The sequence below is a fragment of the Fonsecaea pedrosoi genome (assembly GCF_000835455.1).
Source record: "Fonsecaea pedrosoi CBS 271.37 unplaced genomic scaffold supercont1.3, whole genome shotgun sequence".
NCBI classification, from domain to species: Eukaryota; Fungi; Ascomycota; class Eurotiomycetes; order Chaetothyriales; family Herpotrichiellaceae; genus Fonsecaea; species Fonsecaea pedrosoi.
Genome location: NW_013550613.1, coordinates 1,680,935 through 1,699,692, shown reverse-complemented (window position 1 = coordinate 1,699,692; position 18,758 = coordinate 1,680,935). Strand labels below are relative to the sequence as shown.

Below are 18,758 nucleotides of genomic sequence, written 5' to 3'. Positions count from 1 at the left end.
GCCCCCGGAATGCTCCAACTTCCCAAGGCCGGGCACCAAGCCATGTTTCAGGTGGCTGGTTCGAGTCTAGCCCCCGTGAAGCTCACCGCTAAGAATCTCCTCTCCCATGCATCTCTGGCGCCCATGAGGCCCTAAACAAGCAGCAAAAAAAAAGTTCCCCCCCCTTATTATGCGTTTGACCTCGTACAAGTCCCCATTCTTTGGCTGCAGCCTCAACGTTCATGCTCTGGCTGGGAAAGACAAACGCCACACTCCATCCTCCACGGTTCGCCGCCACCGAGGATGACCATATCCCAGTTTTGACTCACCAGCCGCAAGCTGCGGCTCTCTTTGCCTTCTCTCTGCCTTGGTTGGCGAAACCTCTTTTCTGGTAAGGTTCCCGGCGCTGAAGATCGCAGCACGTGATTGCCGATCGACCTTAGCCGAAATGATTGGAGGACTCGTTTCTCATGTTGACGACATCCATGGTCTTGGACACACCCTCCAAACGATATATGTCTGACCATAGACAAATCACGAAGACGGAACGACGGTTTGCGAACACCACTAGGCAGCATCTGAGTACGGAGTGCATCCTTTACGAAACTTACTCGACTCACCGGACATCCTGCTGGTCACGCAGACCGTTATCAATACGGGCTGATATCATTGAACATCCGGTGCTGCCACGGCTCTCCCAGGTCGAACTGATGCCGGATACCGTGTCGCCGAAATTACAACTCTCTTGATGTTATAGGTAGGCTTTTAACCGGTGCTGAAACAGAGCAAAACAGCTAGGCACAAGGCCTCCCCAAAAGCCCTTGAGGACCAGGCAGCTTAAATCGCGGTTTCCACTACCGGGTAGAAGGATACATCCATCAGTTTGGTCAAAAGTGGAGTGAGTGGTTGGGTCTTTTCAAAGATCAAGATTCAAAACTCTAAAGATCCCCTCGGGTTCGGGGTCCCACAAGAAAAGGTGAGCAGGGCAGGTATTACGGATTGCAGCCTCGTCGGCCCGACCCCCCCAGCCTCGCGACATCCCGAGGACAGCCTCTCACCAGTCTGCACTGGAAAACCGGAACACGGATACCAGGCTGATCCTTTAGACAGAAACCAGTGTAAGATTACACCAGCCAGGATGGCATCAGACCGCCTAACCCGACCACAATCACCCGAGGTGGACCTCAAAACCTTCATCGCGCAAATGCCCAAAGCGGAGCTTCACGTCCATCTCGAAGGCTGCCTGACACCTGATCTTGCCCGCGCTCTCGCAGCACGGAACAACCTGCCCATTCCGTCGTCCATTGCCCACTTGGAACCGTCTCACCCGGAGGCAGGCTATGCGTTCAACGACCTCACCTCGTTCCTGCAGATCTACTATCCAAACATGGCCGTCCTGGTTACGGCCGAGGACTTTTCTGACCTGGCCCTGAGCTACCTACGCACCGCACACGCCCAGAACGTGAAGCACGTCGAGCTGTTCTTCGACCCGCAAGCACACACGTCGCGGGGAGTGCCCTTCCCGACCGTGGTGCGCGGTTACCGCCACGGCATCGTCACAGCGCAGCGAACGCTAGGCATTTCAGCGAGTCTGATCATGTGCTTCCTCCGCGACCACAGTGCCGAATACGCCATGTCGACCCTGATGGAGTCGCTCCCGTTCAAGGACAGCATCATCGGCGTCGGCCTGGACAGCGACGAGCGCGAAAACCCTCCCAGCAAGTTCGCGTCCGTCTTCCAGCGCGCCTCCCGCGAGGGCTATCTGCTCACCATGCACTGCGACATTGACCAGCCCAACACCCTGACGCACATCGGTCAGGCCGTCAACGAGATCCAAGTGGACAGAATCGATCATGGCACTAATATCATTGACTCCCCGGAACTGGTCGACACCATCAAGACTCGCGGCATCGGACTGACTTGCTGTCCAATCTCAAACTCCGTCGTCACGGCCGACTTCAAGGGCCGGGAAATCCTTGGCCTCCTGCGGCAGGGCGTCAAAGTCACCATCAACAGCGACGACCCAGCCTATTTCCGCGGTTACGTGAATGAGAATATGCTGAAAATGGCCGAGGGGACCGATATAACAAAGAAGGAGTTGATCCAGCTGCAGAAAAATGCATTCATGATCAGTTGGATCTCGAGTTGGCGGAGGAACCATTTTTTACAAATGTTGGACGAGTATGAGAAAAAGATGCTAGGCAACATAGAAGGAGAAGCTCTAGTAAACGGGATTTGACGTTTGATGACCTACTCTGCAATGGCCCGAAAGCAGCATACGACGTTGTGGAAGGGTATCTTTACACTGATAAACATGGAACTCAACACCTGCATTTCCGCCGGACCTTGCTCTGGTCTTTTTCACAACCACTAATCCGAGCTTTTCGCCGTAAACTCGACCTCGCCAAAGAACGTAGCCCGCAGCTGTACAATTGCTGCAATCTCGAGAACAAACTCCTGAAGGATGATAGCGTTGGTCAGTACATGGCTGAGACTGACGTGATTCCTCGGGCTCAATGACCAGTCATCTGTGCCGCTCGGAGTTGCAGCTCCAGATCCACCACTGGCATCCAACAAAGCGCGACGTTGATCACCAGGAGGACTTGGAGTTTGTTTGCGGCCTGCGTGTACAGGGAGTGATTCTGAAGCCTCTTCGGGCGTTCGAAAATTAAACAGAGTAACTTGTGTTTTTAAAAGGGGGATCGATGGCGGTGGCACCAAAGAAGCTGGCTGCTGTGTTGACCCCTCGCTTTCCCCGAGTTGAGCCGGTGTTGATTGCCTCAGGGGAGAATGGCCGAGAGGGCGCTCAGTTAAGCTGCTCCGATGTGTTTCAGGCCTCGATAAAGCACCGTCGATGGACCCAAAATCCCTTGTCGTTACCTTTCGCCCTCTTGGAGTTGCTGGTGGTGACTGAGATTTCCCAACAGAAGGCGAGGTGCTTCTGAGGCCCGAACCAGTCTCTTTCGTCCGCCATGACGAGTTCACCGGGTTTTGAGGATTGGTGAGCGTGTCATCCTCTGACAGTTCCATTCTCCTTCGAAGGACAAGCTCGTCCCATTCGGGAAATTGTGAGCGCCATTGACGAACTTGCTCTATAAGTTCACCAATGATGAAAGTAATGTTGCTCGAGGAACAGTCTTGACTGTCGGTCTCGTTCCCTGGCCGCAGAAGCCACCCTTGCAGATTCATATGCTCACAAGCAGCCAGGGCCATGACAGCCTCAGTCAGATAAAGATTCGTGACAGTGTCATTTGCAAAAAAACTTCGCAGCAATGTGAGGAGAGCTTCAAAGAGCTTGCACTCTTGGGCAATGGACATGTCTCGTTCGTCTATTTGGTCCATATCCGCTCGGTTCATGCGGAGGCAACTGTGCTGCTCCAGTAGAATCTGCTCGTCCAGCAATGCTGCTTGATATGACTCATCCATCTCGGGGTTTTTGGCTATCGCAGCAGCATAGTCAAACAATTTGAGCAAGGAGCTGTTCAGATGCTCTACTCCACGTTGAGCTGGAGACGCAGTTGTTGGCTCAAGTTTGAAAAGATTCGTGAGGACATGACAATGGTGATTCGCAATGATCACTGATAATAGCTTCAGACAAGCATTGACGGTTTCTGAATGACGAGATCTGAGGCTCATTACCATCAAGTCGAGAAGATTGAAAAGATTCGGGGAAGGGCTGTCGGCGACCTCTGCAAGGGCTTTCAAATGATCGATGGACTTCCGTCGGCTAACAGACATCCTCTGTCTTCGATGGCTTCTCTCCGCGGGGCCGCGGGGCATGCTTGGTGACGCCAAAAGGTAGCGCAGGATGCGATCCACGAGCTGTTCGTGGTCAAGAGCAATCAGAATCCGGGACAGATGGGTTATGACCGCGGCGGTAGAGCCACCTTCAACATCGGATGACTCCAAGAGCGAAGGATAAAGGAGTTGTTGGACAAAGAGTATCTGAAAATGGTCCAGCAAAGTATCACTGACTTCTGCCGACTTGCAGTGGTTCAGTGTATCCTGCCAGAACGCCAGATAAGTGAAGAAGGCTTTGATATCTTGCTGAAAGACTTGTGGTACTGTTGTGAGCGAAGCAAGCGTTTCTGAACGATCCGAAAGAGAGACAATAGCAGGCGCGGAGGCTTGGCCACTAAGTGAAGTTGATTGTCTGCTGAGCCTGCTGTATAGGGCACCCAACCCACTAGCCATCTGAGGTGCCAGGTCACTCTCGATCATCCATGTTTCCAATGGCTTGGATCTGGAGGCGGTTTCCGTCAAGTATAACAACGCCGTGCGAGCAAAGTCACCCACCGGGCCATCGTGGTGAACGTATTGCACTAGCACATGGAACAGAGGAAATTGACTTCTCCTAGAGTCGTCTGCAGCGTTGCGCCCGCGTGTTGTTTCTCGACCTGGATAGAACCAAGCAGGAAGGATGTCTGGGTCGAGCCGGATCTTGGTAGCAATCTCGAATAGCAATTCCACCAGGTCTGTTTCTAGACGTTCCTCGACAATGATCTTCCCTCCTATTGTAGCAAAGCATACCAAATCTAACAGAGACCTTGTGAACAATTTGCTGTCAAGCAGTCCTTCGGCTTCGCCATTAATGAGGATGTGGAAGAGTTGAGCAGAGGACTTGATGATATCGGGGTGGGCAGAGGACACGGCGAGCTTGGTGATTATAATGTAGGTCTGGCTCGAGGCAACATAGCGCAGGCAGGAGTGCGGCGCGGCTCTGCGCGACTCGTCGTGGAGAATGCCTTCGAGGCGTTGGAGGAGTTTGACAGTGTATGTCAGGGCGGCTTCATCTTCGCGCTCGAGGCTTCCGCTGCGCCAGGTGTGCTTCACCGCGTCAATGAGACAAAGTTCGCAGGAAGGGAAGTGCACTCACAGTCAAGGCATTGCAGATGCTCTTGCAAGATGCAAGGCGCTCTGCTGGTGTATTTGTCCTTTGTTTTGTCTGGTATGAACCAGTACCGGCAATCAGGCGAGTGAGCTAGCCAGCCATCTTGACGTTAGACTCTTCAGTCCTTGCACAGCATGCATCTTGGGTAAGCAACTCACGATATCCATGCCCTTTGCCTCATTTTGGAACGTTCATTGGGGTAAGAGGTATGGTCGGATGATTATGTCGAAAGGAGAATCCAGATGAAGAGGACTTGATTCAGTAGTTGTCGGAGGAGCCGTTGAGACTATGTATGGTGCTAGCCCGATGTCTGGTCACAACTTCCGCTGTTGAGGCCAGACGCAGCTTCCCTGGCAAACCTCTGAACAACTAGATAAAGGATCTTCTTCTGCTACTGTTCTTGCTTTCTCTCTCTGCTACAGATTTTGCTGAATTAGACAGTACCATTTGCCAGTATTGAGTGATTCTGGTGTGAACCCTTTTCCGACTCCGATCTACTCATATATCAGAAGCCGGGGACACTTCTATCCTCACTATGGAGGGTCCCTCAAATCGAAATGCACCAGGTGTGGCCTTCATGTCCTCTAAAACACCCGAAGCTCGAGCACAGGAGCGGGCAGCCTCCAAAGACGAAGGCCTGGAGGATGTATACAACCCGGGTCCCTTACCTTCCGTCAGTGTCATCAACCCAACAAAAACGCATACCGGGCTCTACTCTGAGCACGGCCATTCTCTCTCTCACATTCGACCCATTACCAAACACCCTGGTTCATCAGTCACCACATTCTATAATGGTGTCTTCACCACGATCATTGGAATATCGACCCTGGGCGCGAGTATCACCTTCTCCTATGTCTTGTCCAACAACACCTCCACCCCTCGAGCAAGACAGCCAGTCTTCAACGTGGACCAGATACAAGGATTCCTGGCCATTAGTTGGCTCTTGTTCCTTCTTGCGTTGGCAATTGCTTCACTTGGCTCCACTATCTTGACCTTCTTCAAAGACCACTGGATTGCAGACTGGGATGGGCTGAATGGGAAGACATCGCAACGGAGCGTTCAGAGATACGCCATAATTGCAGCGGCGCTGATGGGCGGTCTCATCATCGGGGCTTTTGCGCTGCTATGCCTGGTGGTGGTTGCGTATACCGCTGTTGTCGGGTGGATTGCCTTGGGATTTACCAGCCTTATCGGAGTTATCATCCTTGTGGCGCTGGTGACTCAAGCGCCGTGGCCGTGGCGGAATAACACCCCGTCTCCGAGCCGAAGACATCGCAGTGCAGGTGGTTATGACGGAGATGATGGAGAGGAAGGACCATGATGGACCATCAAGGATGATGCGTTTGTGTGATCGATGCGGGGAACTATTATTCGACCGGTTCATCCATATGTGGTCGTTATGTTTGGGCGGTCGGATTCCCCATCTGACCGAAGCAGTCTTTCCCTCCATGGCTGTCGCTCCAGCCAGTATAACGCTCAGATTGTCAAGGTCGTCTTCATGATCATACAAAACTCTTCATAGCTCATCGAGCGAACGATTTCATATCAGTCACTTTCATCGTCAGTTTCCGCTTTCCTCTTCTTCCCCCCTTTCCCTTTGCCTTTGGGCCTGATATCTTCTTCACTATCTTCACTTTTGGCCTCCGACTTGGCCCTGCCTTTCTTGGAGCCTTCGTCAGGGATAGCCTCACAAATGTCGTTCAAAAAGTCGAACTGCCCATCCTTCATCAGTGCGGCCTTGAGATGCTGTGCCGTGACTCGTTTTGAGTTGTTTGCTCTTGCCTCTGCCGCACCCTTAGAGACTAAAGTGATCATGAAAAGCTCCAACGCTTTGGCTATGTAAGAGTTAGAGTAATGAAGGGGGCAGTGGAGGTAATATTCCAGAACTCACAAACTGCCGTGGGGGTTGCTTGAGCAACCTTGCCTACATCTTCGTCTGCTTGCATGATGCGCTTGATTCGTGCAACAGGAAATTTCGTTCTCACGTCGATTCCAAAAGAGGGGTCTGCCGTGGCGATAGGCATGACCGGTTGTACAGATTGGGGTTGCTCTACCTTAGGTTGGATGACATTTCTCGTTGCGGCGTTGAGACCGTAGTCTTGTTCCAGTGCCTCAGCGGCTTTCTGTTGCCGCGTGCGAGGAGGCATGTCTGCGTAAGGATAAACGGGCAGGGACGGCTGCGGTGGCTGGCTCTGGCCTGTGCCCAAATGGGGACCAAACGCAGACTGAGAGTAGTGAGTCACTGGCGGACTACTATATGGTTGAGCGAAATGTTGTTGAAACGAACCCTCTGAAAGATATTGGGTAGGAGTCTGTCCTGGAAAGCTCGGAGTGCGGAAAGTCTGAGGGGGAAAATTGACTTGGGCGCTTTGTGATTGAGGGCGAGAGCCAAAATACGACGCCGAAGGAGCGGCGGATGTCGCTGTCGAAGGGGAGAAAAACGGCGAGGCGTCGTAGCTACCTCGAGGAGTGAACGAATGACCCGAAGGGAAATTGGAGTCTGGTGCGTGGTAGCTTGGAATTCGGGTTAGTCTGGGCAGTGGGGCGTTTGCAAAGGTGAAGCCTGATAAATCTGGACTGGAAGGACGGTATGATGACTCGGAGTTCGGGTTGTCGTGTTCTTCATTCATTGCTCGGCGAATGAAGGGTGCAGCTGGATGGTGGTGCAGGAATCCCGGGGGGTAAGATTTGGTGCAGTACTAGTATTGGTGACGGTGAAGTGGAGCGTGTGCGATGGGCAACTAGTCATTTTGAATAGACAACAGCGCCCTTTGTTGGTTCAGACTGGGCCGACCATGATTGTTGTTGATGGAAAGTGATCGGGAGGAAATATGTGAAGCGAAGAACCAGTTCAAGCTGTCAAGCCAGAGGAGAGAGGTTGGTAGGAGCGTGAAGTGGTACAATGGTACCCGGGTGCGGTACGAGGTACACACAAATGGTAACAGAGTTACCAAGTCACCACCTAGCAGCCTAGGGCGAATGACGACAGGTAGGGAGTTTGAGGCGGCGAGGTGGGTAACTAGAGTCACGTGTTAAGGGTAAGGCGGAATAACGTAAATCCGGAGAGGCTGGGATTTCTGTGTCTTTGACTCCTGAGCAAGACCGAGTCATGTAGTTCAGAGACGTGCAGCTGAGGGGTCAGAGGGGCCTTATAAAAGCTGAGGTCAGGGCTTTTGTGGGCGTCTCAGCCATCCGATGATCAGATCAACAGGCCCAGAAACACGCTAAAGGCCACGGTCCAATCAATCGAGCCAACTCCAACTGTGACGCCCTGCCTTATTTTTTTTGCGAATCCACAATCCCACCTCTGCGCTTTGCAAACTTTACGGTCTCTTTCGTCCATTTCTCCCATTGAAAGACCCTGCTGGCCCCTGCGTCCCCCAGAACAATTTCTGCATGTCCCATGTCATCCTCCTATAGATTTTAGCCGGACCCCGGCGATGGCGATACGAAAGCCAAGGCCATGAGAATGACCAGTCCACTTTTTTTCCCAGTCACTTTTGAGATTATGACACGGGGATAAATTTTCAGACGCGTCTCCGCGACACGTGCCTTCGCTTTTGCGACAGTAACACCAATAGGAAGAAGAATGACCTTGGAAAAATATCCGCTTGGTGCCTGCAACTTCGTGAATCATTGACTGTCAAATGATGATAGAGCGATCTGGAGATAGCAGTTGAAGACAAGATTGCAGAACAACAACCCAGCTCACATGGCTGTGGTCGTCGTTTTGCTAGTCCAACTGTCATCAATGAAAGACCTTTCCAAACTTGATCTAATCTGATGGCGTGATTGGATTCTATGAAGATGTGAGGCAGGCCGTTAGCGCACAATTCTAATGCAAACCCGATGCAAGGCTGGAGGACAGGATGAAATCAGTCATTATGTCAAGTCCCTGCAGCCGTTCATCTCGTGTGCTTCCGAGGAACAAGTTCACCACAGGCCAGGCGTGAATGCCTGCCTCTCGCTCATGGACCTTAACTGTGGCGCCATTTTTCTTGATGCGATCAGCCATCGCTTGAATGCCGGGAGCAAAGACCTCTTCTGCGCCGTATACGATGCGAAACCCGTTCAGTGGCGAGGCTTGTTTCCAGCGCCCCGTACAGAGACCCGGAGAGACAACACTGTCCGTCATCGTCGCCTCCCTTGCATATTGTGTTGCGTACAGATGTAAGCTGTTGCGATCCAGGTAGTCACTGGGTGTATTCTGGTTCAGGTTCGACACTAGATGGGTCCAGGGCGAGATCAGTACAGCTAAACCTGGTCGATACCGTGACTGGAGCTGAGTATCTTGTTCAAGATGACCTGGCTGGAGAAGCATGCTCAGGATAAGAGTTGCACCTGCTGAATCACCGCTCACACAGATCTTTGCTGCCGACCCATGCCCGAACCTATCCCGAAGAAAATCATATCCTGCACGGGTTTCATTAAACTGAACCGGCCACTGCGCGTCCGGGACGAGAGTATATTCCAATGCAAAAACCGCTGGATTCTTGAACCCACTTTCTTTCAATCGAGTTGTCCAAGCCATGAGAAATTCGAGATAGAAATATGCCGAACCCATGGAGAACCCCCCACCTAAACACACAAGTATCAGCTAACACCCTCTCTCCAGGCAAAGGACGTTCGTTAACTAACCATGAGCATAGTATATTATGATGTCAGGGTCGCAGTCCGGATCGTCAACTATCCAGAGACCTCTGGCACCATGTCTGATGACTTCCCGATAAAACATGGGACAGTGCAGAAACCCGTGTCGCAGCAGGCGGAATCGGAAGAATGGATATGCGACCCATTTGGAAAAGAAGACTCTCCCTACACTGACAGGGATCTTTGCGAACGCATATCGAACGCAGCGAATGACCACGTCCTGGAAGAGCGTGGCATGCTGTGTGAAGGGCGATCGGAGGTGCCTTTTCATATAATACCGTTCATGTACCAGCTGGTAGGGAAGTTTAAGAACTGTCCCGAGTGGTTAGTATACTCTGGCGACCCGCACAAGATCCATGCGGTTTCCCTACTCAAAAATGGGATTACTCTGAGTGTCACACCAAGTAGCTCTTTGATGTCTACTTGGTAGAGTAGTTGTGGGATTAAGAAAATGACAAAAGCGATGCAATCAATCCCATTGATTGGTCCCAGGATCATCTTGGGCTATTTGTATATTGCTCAGATATGGATTAACCGTCAAGTATGTATCGCATCCCATGTGTTCAATGGCGATCAAATGAAACAAAATAGAGAGAGCTGCAGACCAGGAGATACTGGTATGGGTAGAGTCTATCCAAAGGTACAAATCCAAAGTGTAAGCGTCATGTCTACTAATGCTAACGTTGAAGCCAAGTATCGGACTGGCGGAATTGAGATCTGCCCATTTAGCCATTTTCTTACAGGCACATTTTCTGAGGGGCGATTCAGCCCTGGTGAGCATAGCATAGAGATCGGATGCTACACTAAGCTATATCGGTCCTAGCGTAAGGTGGAGAGGCAGAGAGGCTCCTGCAGCCCCGACGGTCTTTTTTTCGCCTTTGAGAGCCTTTCGCCCAGGCTGGTTCAGGCTTTGGTGGCTCTCAGCCTGGCAACCCCGGCTGCGCAAAACTACCAACTGAAAACTTCCTTTCCCATCGCTACCATCCCGTCCTTGACATGTCTAACCTTTTTATTCTGATATGATTGTGAATTTTTGTCATTTATAGTCTAGTGATCGTGTCACACAAGGCCGGCGACACCCCTGCCTGTTGTCATCTAATGGCGTTTGATCTTTCCATTCCTTCGTCTAAATCGCAGGCCTGGTTCACTCCCTCACAATCAGGAACAGCCAGACTGTCCCTTGACCTCTGTTCAATATGGCCGCTGTTGCGTTAGATACATCATTGACCAATGTCCTCAAGTACGTTTGGAGATCGCATGCCTTTGGCCTTTCCTGCGCTAACCTCTTCAGTTCCTTGGATTTGGACAAAGTGCCAGAGAAATTGAAATGCACGCGCTGCCACAACTTCAACCTCAATCCATACAAAACCTCTTGTTGCGATGTCGGAATCTGCGAAGCATGTTAGTGACTGTGTGGACTGTTCCTCTTGGCGAGTGACTGACACTAGGCAGGCTTCAGCACTACTCGCGGCTCCAGTTGTCCCAAGTGCGAACATCGGCCCTTTACCGACGACATTTGCAAGCCGAGTAAAGCCATGCAGAAGACCATCAAGGTTTATCTCAAGGCACAAGAGAAGACGAGGGTGGATGAGCGGGCCAAATCTGTCGGACAAGATGAGGTTGTCCACCCACCAGACGCCGGCAGACCCGTCGTGAACGGCGGCAGCCAAACAGATGGAGTTACAGCAGAGGTGTCGGAGGAGCGGCGACAAGAGGACGTGGCAGAAAGTGAAGACACCCTTGCTGGAAATGTCCAACCGTCGATTGAGGTAATTGCCTGCTCTACCATTTGTTTGATGACAACTTTTCTCCTAATCTTCACATTAGGAACCTGACCCTGAACCCGCCGATAATGACGACGATATCGACATCCAAGTGGAAGCAGAGGACGAGAACCTGCAGCCACTTCCGACCCGCGTGAAGAGTACTGAAGACACTCCTCAGCCTACCAATTCCTTCGACAACAAACCGAACTCACAAGACGTGAGCCAAAGTAATACTGAGAGTTTCAATAGCATGGACTTTTCAAACATGATGAATGGGTTCGGCAATATGGATTACAATCAGATGATGCAAATGATGTCGGCAAACGGGATGGGCTTCAATCCAATGATGGGTGAGCTTCCTACTACTCCACAAGTAGCAACATTTTCTGACTTTGCTCTACAGGAATGCCTATGGGAATGAATCCAATGTCAGCAGGCATGTTTGGCGGATTTGGCGGTCCAAACGGAGGCATGAACATGAATGGGATGAATGGCATGAACATGGCTATGAACTACAATGCCAACCAAGGAATGTATGGCTGGGAAGGCCAGAACAACAATATGTGGCAGAATAATAATGCAAATGCATTCTCGAATGGCATGGGCAATGACTTCGGTTCCAACTATGGTTTCAATATGGGCCCGTCTGGCAACTTTCAACAGCCCTATACCTCTGGTGATTTTCAAAATGGCTACTATGGCCGCGGCTATGGCAGAGGTCGTGGTCGTGGCCGTGGCGGCTTTGTGAGAGGCCGCGGTAACTTCAATCAATTCTCGCAATACCACCAACAGGGATACCAGAACTTGTCAGGCCAGAAGCAATTCGATAGCCGCAATGTGCAGTCTCATACGATGCAGGCGGCATCCGCCGAAGTCGCCGCGGCCGAAGAACAACACATGGACAACAACCACGATCCGGTTGATGACGGTCACGAAGACGATGACTTCGCCCCTGGCGGTCAGGAAGAAGTCCAAGAGGCCCTTGGGGAAGACTACCAGAAGCCCATCACCGTCGAAAAGACCGTCACTACAACCGCTACTTCTGAAGCTTCTGCGGCTAGTGGAGGTGATGAGGTGGCGACAGCGGTAGAATCTCAACCTATGGATGAGTCTTTGGAAGCTGATAAGGTGAACGGGATTAATGGACAGGACGACGGGGAGAAGGCCCAACCACCGGTTTCTGAGACTATGCAAACGACGCCTGCAGAAAAGCCGATACCTGAAGCATACAATGAAGATCTACAAGGCCCGATGCCACCACCGTCGGCACCGCTTGGTCCCTCGGCTCAATACGGTGATCATGGCTTTCGCTCTCGAGGACATGGTAGATTCTCCTCTCGCGGGCGTGGCTCGATTTCGATGCCAAACGGGCATATTGCTCCAACAGTAAAGTCATTCCCGCAAATTGCTTCACCCATGGAACCCAAAGGCGTGGGCGTCATCGGGGCACCAACCGGTCCTAGAGCGATGCGTGAAGCAGCTGTGCCCGGGAGACCGCCTTCGCGACCTGCAGCAGCCGGGTTTCAAATCATGGGAAGAGCATCTATGTCGGCGTCACAGCGTTCAGAGTCTCGAGATGTCGAGAGAAGTCGTAGTAAGACCCCTGATAAAGACAGGGACAGGTCTCGACGACAATCCGTACAGGACAAACACTCCAACTTGAGATATGAAGGGGACGAGCAAGACGAGTCGGATTACCGCGACTCTGACAAGCCCTCCAGGAAATCGTCAAGGCGCGGCACCTATGATGATTATGATCGGAACGAGCGGGAAGCATCCTACGCCGAATCGGATTCGGGGGATTACAAGTCATCTTCGAGACGCAGTCGGGGCGATAAGGAGAGAGCTTCCAAGCAGCATTCATCCCGGTCATCACGGCGACGTCACGACGAGGACGTTGATGAGGACCACGAAATGGACGACTACGCGGAATCGACAAGGTCAACTCGAGATGGGTATGAGGCTGAAAGCAAGAGCAGACACCGGAGTAGCAAGTCCTCTCGTCACGACGGCAGAGATCGAGATCGGGACCGCGATCGGGATCGAAATCGAGACCGCGATAGGGATCGTGAGCGAGACCATGACCGCGACCGCGACCGTGATAGAGATCGGGAGAAGACACGGACCAAAGACCGGGATCGAGAGCATCGAGACGACAAACATAGGGATCGGGACCGGGATCGGAAGCGCTCTCGACACGATCGTCACCGCGAAGACGTAGACAAACATCAGGAATACGACTACGACTACGACCAACAGCAGGACGAGGTTATTACTGAAGAGCCTGAGTCGCGACATCGGTCACGGCGTCACAAGAAAGATCATCGTCGTGATGTTGAGGACTCTAACGGCTTGGACGCCTCGATGGTCAATGGACGGTCACAATCTCATCGCTCCAGTGGCACAGTAACCCCAGCACCCGCACAGTCAATGTCAGCGTCAGGGTCAGCTCACCCCGAAGAGAAAGACCCTCACACCCTCGAGCGCGAAGCACGGAATCGTGAACGTATGCTCAAAGAACAACAGCGACGCGAGAAAGCCGCCAAACAGGCTTCATCCTCTGGCGGCGGTGGGACAAGTGGAAGGAGAGTCACATACAAATACGAGGATGATCTGGAAAGGGGACTTGTCGAGGGTGAAAGGGAAAGCCATGGGAGACGGTGGAGATAGTACCGCCACTCTCAAGGGCGTTGACCATGCCCGGGTTAGGCTTGGAGCATGGTGTCCTGATCTACTGGAGCGATGGCCAGAATTATTGTTGCTCACGATCCTTTCTATTTGTTTATTGGTACTTGGCTCTCTTTGCACGGAGTTGCTCTCAAAAAGCAAGGGCGGGACCCGGACAATGTGGTTCTCTGGGGGGAAGAAACCCGAAAATTCGGAACAACAGGCAGGCGGGCAGGCGTTGACAAGTGGCCCGCAATTCGCTCTACGGTACGGCTGGAATATGGGAAATGACCTTTTCACGAGAGGCGTGAGAAGGTGGGTGGATGGCGAGCAGCGATTGTGCCATCCAGTTTAGTGTGTTCGGATTCATACCTCGAAGTAACACAGGCGAATCACCAGGGACGAGACAACATCAGCATGTAGTGGTCAATCTGTACTTGTATGAAGACATCTCATCTGCTCCATTCCAACTGGATGTCGGCCTCATCGGGACCCGCCCTGCCATCGTCTGCGGTCGTAAAGGCGCTATCGTTGCGTATTGCAGCCACTGTCGATCTGAACAGGAAGCAGGTCGACCAGGTTGACGGAATAGTTTATAGGGGCCGAGAAACTACATCCGCCATGACTAACAAGGGGCGGTACATACCTGGGGTACATACCCAGGTATGTATTCTTCCCTGCTTGCTTGCCTGTTCCTTGCCCGCCTCATAAACCAACTGGCTGGCTGGCTTGTTGGTTGGGCCTTTCCCGGAGGACGCTATGAGTAACAAACAACGCTGATGGAGGCAGTCTGATGTCTGTATCTGGCTCTGGCTCTGGCTCAGATGCCCTGCCCTGAATAGGGGATGGAACGGCGTTAATAACAGGTACCGAGTGCCACTCATTGACGTGTCGTGCGGAGGACGAACACATTGCTGCCAACGACTTGTCTTCGACTTCCGGTTTGACGTTAACCCCAGACCAGAGCAAGGAGTAGAAGCTCTCATGGTGCCAGACGACGGCGTTGAATTGGTCCAAAGGATTTCAATCGTTCTCTGCCTCTTGGGGAGTTCGACTTCCGAAGTGGCCGTTGTTTCGGCGTGGGTAGTCAGCTGCGTCAATGGCACTGCGATTGTCACCACATGGGAGCTGTGTGTTTCCATTTTCAATATGAATTGGGGGTTGGAATGCAGCTGTCTTCGAGATGACCACTAGCTGATGTGTAGGAATTATACACCAATAGCTATCGCGTATAGATGTCTATCATTGTTGTTAGTCAAAAGTGATTACAAGCCAGGGAGGATGTCAACCCTGACCGTCTCTGATGCTTGTGAAAGCACAATGAGTCTGCATTTCTATCAACCTATTTGCCGGGATAGAAAGGAGGTCGAGGCATAAGATCGAAAGTGGTCAGAAGGAGCTGTCCCCAATTATCTCAAAGTTTCCCTCGAGAAGAGCCGAGGTCATCTGAGCGAACAGTTCGTTCTGGAAGGAAAGGTAATATTGATACCTCATGGTCCCATGGATGCTGCTGGTGAAAGAGTCATCAACCACCACGACTCGATCATTTGTCCCTGTCACCGCTTCCGAGACCTCGTCCACATGGCGATAAATTCAACTTTCTCCCTAACTCCCAGTCCCACTCTCTTGACACGCCCCAGCCTCGCCAACGCCTCCGCAATTTTGTCCAAAAATGCTCTTTCCTCCTTGGTCATTGAAAGTTCTTGGTCTTCGAGGCCACTACCAACGAGTGTATCTGCATCGCTGCTGGCTCCACCGTCTGACGAAACCAACGAGTCGAAATAGTTTGCTGTGTATGAAGGTGACACCTTTGCTGGGATGCTAAAATCTGAATCCGAGGACTTTTTACTATTATATACAGCCTCGGCAATGCGAATTCGGAGACAATGGGACGGTTTGCTGCAGAGGTTCCAGAGGAAGGTCAGGTAAGCGTGCGGGATGGGTGTTGTGACATCCGCAGGACTATATCGGAGGGAGACAGGAAACACTTTTGCCCGTGGCGGGGTTGCCAAAAGACTTGGACTCATGGGCAAGATGCCTCTACCGTTGGTCGTGGTGCATTCCGGAAATACCACCACAACACGACCTGGGTTTTGTCTCAGCACTTTCTCAATATCCATAAGATTTGCGCCAGGTGGTGGCGTCAGCTTCGGGTGACAGAACGTCCGGAGGATGGCTGTGAACAGAGATATAGGTTCCACCAGCCTTGTGTAAGGGTACGTGGCGGCGAAGACGGGGTCGAAAATAGCCGCCAGATACAATGGGTCGATCGGCGAAGCGCTTGATGAAGCAATCACCGAGCCTTCCTGGGGAATTCTTGTTTTGTTCTGCGCAAGAGACCTGGACCATGTCAGCACGTGCCCCACCGACAATTGCACAGCCATACCCTTTCTTCACCCCGTCGATTTGTAGATCGATCCACCATATTCCCGGTATACCCAATATGCACCAGAGAGAAGCTTTTCTACCGAGGATACCAATGGGCATCCATTGTAAAACGAGAAAGTATGAGAGCGCGAAGACCAGAAGTAGAGGCACACGACAGATGAAGAGGAATATGTGGAAGGGTAATGCGAATCCAGCAGGCTCAGTCGGGATAGGAAGGAATGGAGCGATGCCGGAACCTATGGCACAAGGCAGATCAGCACGTTGATCCATCGATAATCTGTGTTTCCAAAGGATAATCACCTTTGTCCCGGAATTGGGAGAACTTTTCCATTTTCCGTTGCGTTTAAATAGGTTGTACAGAGCCCTCGGAGTGATCGCAAAAGCGCCGCTGGAGTGTCAGAGGCTAGAAACGCGAGGACAGCACAGGTATAACATGGCAATGAAGAGCTGGAGTGACAAATAACTGAGTGGTTATCTGGTCATGTTGTGCGTGGCTGAACCCAACACCAGGCGACTCAGGTGAGGTACCGGTACCGGTACCTGTGCGGGCAAGGTTTGATAAACGAGAAGTGGACCAAGGTGCAAGGCTTCCTAGGCTGCGGCTGTGGATGGCATTATGTGGCCCGACAGAGGACAGAGGATAGAGGCAATGCGATCGTCAGGTCGGATCGAAAGTAAGTGAAGAAAACAGCACATGCCATTATTGCAGCCCAAAATCATGACATGCGAGGTGGTCCAGTCGCTTGGCGTCCGGCCCCTCTCCACATGCAGGGCTCGGGGCTTTTTTTGTGCACATGTATGTACCATGTACTTGGGCTTGTTGTCCCTGTCACTACGCACTCTCACGTATTTTGGTGGGAATATTATGTATGTTGAAGAATGGATAGAGAGCATGTGAGTGAGTTGGGGCATGTGAAGCTGACCCAACATAATATTCAGGCGATTCGCACCACCACAGCATGGCGCCTAACCTCCTACTCGCATCTTTCTATGCGCCACACATGCTTCGTTCATTATCCCCAACAGCCCATGGCATGTGGCAGAACGGACATCATATCCAGGGTTGCCCTTGACCCACTTCTAACTCAGGATGGGCGAGCCTTGTATAATGGAGAGGGCAAGCCTGATACCGACGACACGATTCTCTCTGATTGCGCGGCTGCACTGTGACCGTCCTGACCAGCACTTCTTTCTCCTTTTCTTAACGACAGACCTGCGCCTTTCCCACGGCCAGCCATGTCACTGGAGGACCAAGTGCAGTTTTGACGTGGGGAAGGCGCCGTTCACGATCACAGCAGTCACAATGCTTTACACCATTTGGAAACCTCCTGGAGAACAACCTGATCGTGTTTCCCGGCAGTGCGCAATGCGGTCCATTTGTCGTGCCCTTCACTCAACTGAATCGTTTTGCGCCATTCATACCTTGTGTAAGTCATTTGCCCCAGGAGCCACACAAATATCACCTCTCTGGAAAGCCTGAGACTGCGCGAGCGTTCCTGGGATCGAATAACATGCTCGAACTTACTTGATTACACGCACCAACCAGCGATCTCTCGGTACCAAAACTCAGCTTCACCACCATGTCCCCTTTCAAAGACAGCAAAAGCCTTGTCACAGGAGAACTTGGCAATCTCCAATCAGTCCAAGACAGTGCTCACGAGCCGTCGCAAAGTGTCAAAGACGAACTGAAACATAGCGATCCTCCCCCGCCTGAGATCCTTCGATCACTTTCCAACGAAGAGTTTACTGCATGGGGCGAGTATCTAGAGAAGGAGAAGCCGGAAGAATACATCTCGTGGAAGATGCGAATGATTGGGGAGAGTCAGCAAAGATCGACATGTCGGTTTGAGAATCAACAGGCGAGTGGGCAACAAGGATCTGACGCGTTGTCTACCTCTGATCCTAGCAGCTTCGTGCAGGAAGGGGTTACAAGAGAAGAGCAGAAGGGGGATGAGACACTGTTGACCATGAAAAAGCACGATATCTCAAAGAGAAAGGAACACTAGTGTATCGACCTTGTGCGGAGCAAAAGAAGACAATTCTCGGACAGCCACACACTCCATCTGCATCAACAGAGCGGCAGGGTGTCCCTTGGTCGCACATGGTCAGATATCATCAAGTTCAACCACCTGGAGTAACATCACCATCTTTGTCTGAGAGAGGCAGGACATGATACTAAGAAGGGTCGACCATTTATGTTGCGAAGCATGTCATGATTGACTCTAGCTAGTTGATCAATGCATCATGTTTTCCAGCTCACTTTCTGATGTGTAAAGCTCTCTCAAAGCGCGGCCACTGCACATCGTTGATAGGTCGACGGTGCCGCGGCGACGTTGTTGGCTTTCTCTCCACTGCCTCCATCACGGAGTTCAGCGACCTTCCTCTTCAGGCCCTGCAAATTATGTACCGCATGTGCG

At 51.8% G+C, this 18,758-nt stretch overlaps 8 protein-coding genes across 8 annotated transcripts; 4 read left to right on the top strand and 4 right to left on the bottom strand.

The window, feature by feature from the left end:
• Window positions 1-1,117: 1,117 nt before the first annotated feature.
• Z517_04500 (adenosine deaminase) lies at window positions 1,118-2,218 on the top strand (the record flags this gene model as incomplete). Its single annotated transcript, XM_013429829.1, has 1 exon — window positions 1,118-2,218. The coding sequence occupies one exon, from the start codon at window positions 1,118-1,120 to the stop codon at window positions 2,216-2,218; it is 1,101 nt and encodes a 366-aa protein (XP_013285283.1).
• Window positions 2,219-2,349: 131 nt separating this feature from the next.
• Window positions 2,350-5,037, bottom strand: Z517_04499 (uncharacterized protein; the record flags this gene model as incomplete). Its single annotated transcript, XM_013429828.1, has 3 exons — window positions 2,350-4,806; window positions 4,856-4,960; window positions 5,029-5,037. 3 exons carry the CDS (start codon window positions 5,035-5,037, stop codon window positions 2,350-2,352), a joined length of 2,571 nt encoding a protein of 856 aa, XP_013285282.1.
• A 368-nt stretch (window positions 5,038-5,405) lies between these two features.
• On the top strand, window positions 5,406-6,191 carry Z517_04498 (uncharacterized protein; the record flags this gene model as incomplete). Its single annotated transcript, XM_013429827.1, has 1 exon — window positions 5,406-6,191. The coding sequence occupies one exon, from the start codon at window positions 5,406-5,408 to the stop codon at window positions 6,189-6,191; it is 786 nt and encodes a 261-aa protein (XP_013285281.1).
• A 224-nt stretch (window positions 6,192-6,415) lies between these two features.
• On the bottom strand, window positions 6,416-7,500 carry Z517_04497 (uncharacterized protein; the record flags this gene model as incomplete). Its single annotated transcript, XM_013429826.1, has 2 exons — window positions 6,416-6,705; window positions 6,762-7,500. The coding sequence occupies 2 exons, from the start codon at window positions 7,498-7,500 to the stop codon at window positions 6,416-6,418; spliced, it is 1,029 nt and encodes a 342-aa protein (XP_013285280.1).
• A 1,205-nt stretch (window positions 7,501-8,705) lies between these two features.
• On the bottom strand, window positions 8,706-10,018 carry Z517_04496 (uncharacterized protein; the record flags this gene model as incomplete). The annotated part of the gene is made up of 3 exons (XM_013429825.1): window positions 8,706-9,448; window positions 9,509-9,832; window positions 9,892-10,018. 3 exons carry the CDS (start codon window positions 10,016-10,018, stop codon window positions 8,706-8,708), a joined length of 1,194 nt encoding a protein of 397 aa, XP_013285279.1.
• A 698-nt stretch (window positions 10,019-10,716) lies between these two features.
• Z517_04495 (uncharacterized protein) lies at window positions 10,717-13,956 on the top strand (the record flags this gene model as incomplete). The annotated part of the gene is made up of 5 exons (XM_013429824.1): window positions 10,717-10,760; window positions 10,812-10,921; window positions 10,973-11,289; window positions 11,348-11,636; window positions 11,690-13,956. 5 exons carry the CDS (start codon window positions 10,717-10,719, stop codon window positions 13,954-13,956), a joined length of 3,027 nt encoding a protein of 1,008 aa, XP_013285278.1.
• Window positions 13,957-15,509: 1,553 nt separating this feature from the next.
• On the bottom strand, window positions 15,510-16,611 carry Z517_04494 (uncharacterized protein; the record flags this gene model as incomplete). Its single annotated transcript, XM_013429823.1, has 2 exons — window positions 15,510-16,293; window positions 16,340-16,611. The coding sequence occupies 2 exons, from the start codon at window positions 16,609-16,611 to the stop codon at window positions 15,510-15,512; spliced, it is 1,056 nt and encodes a 351-aa protein (XP_013285277.1).
• A 1,310-nt stretch (window positions 16,612-17,921) lies between these two features.
• Z517_04493 (uncharacterized protein) lies at window positions 17,922-18,347 on the top strand (the record flags this gene model as incomplete). Its single annotated transcript, XM_013429822.1, has 1 exon — window positions 17,922-18,347. One exon carries the CDS (start codon window positions 17,922-17,924, stop codon window positions 18,345-18,347), a length of 426 nt encoding a protein of 141 aa, XP_013285276.1.
• Window positions 18,348-18,758: the final 411 nt, after the last annotated feature.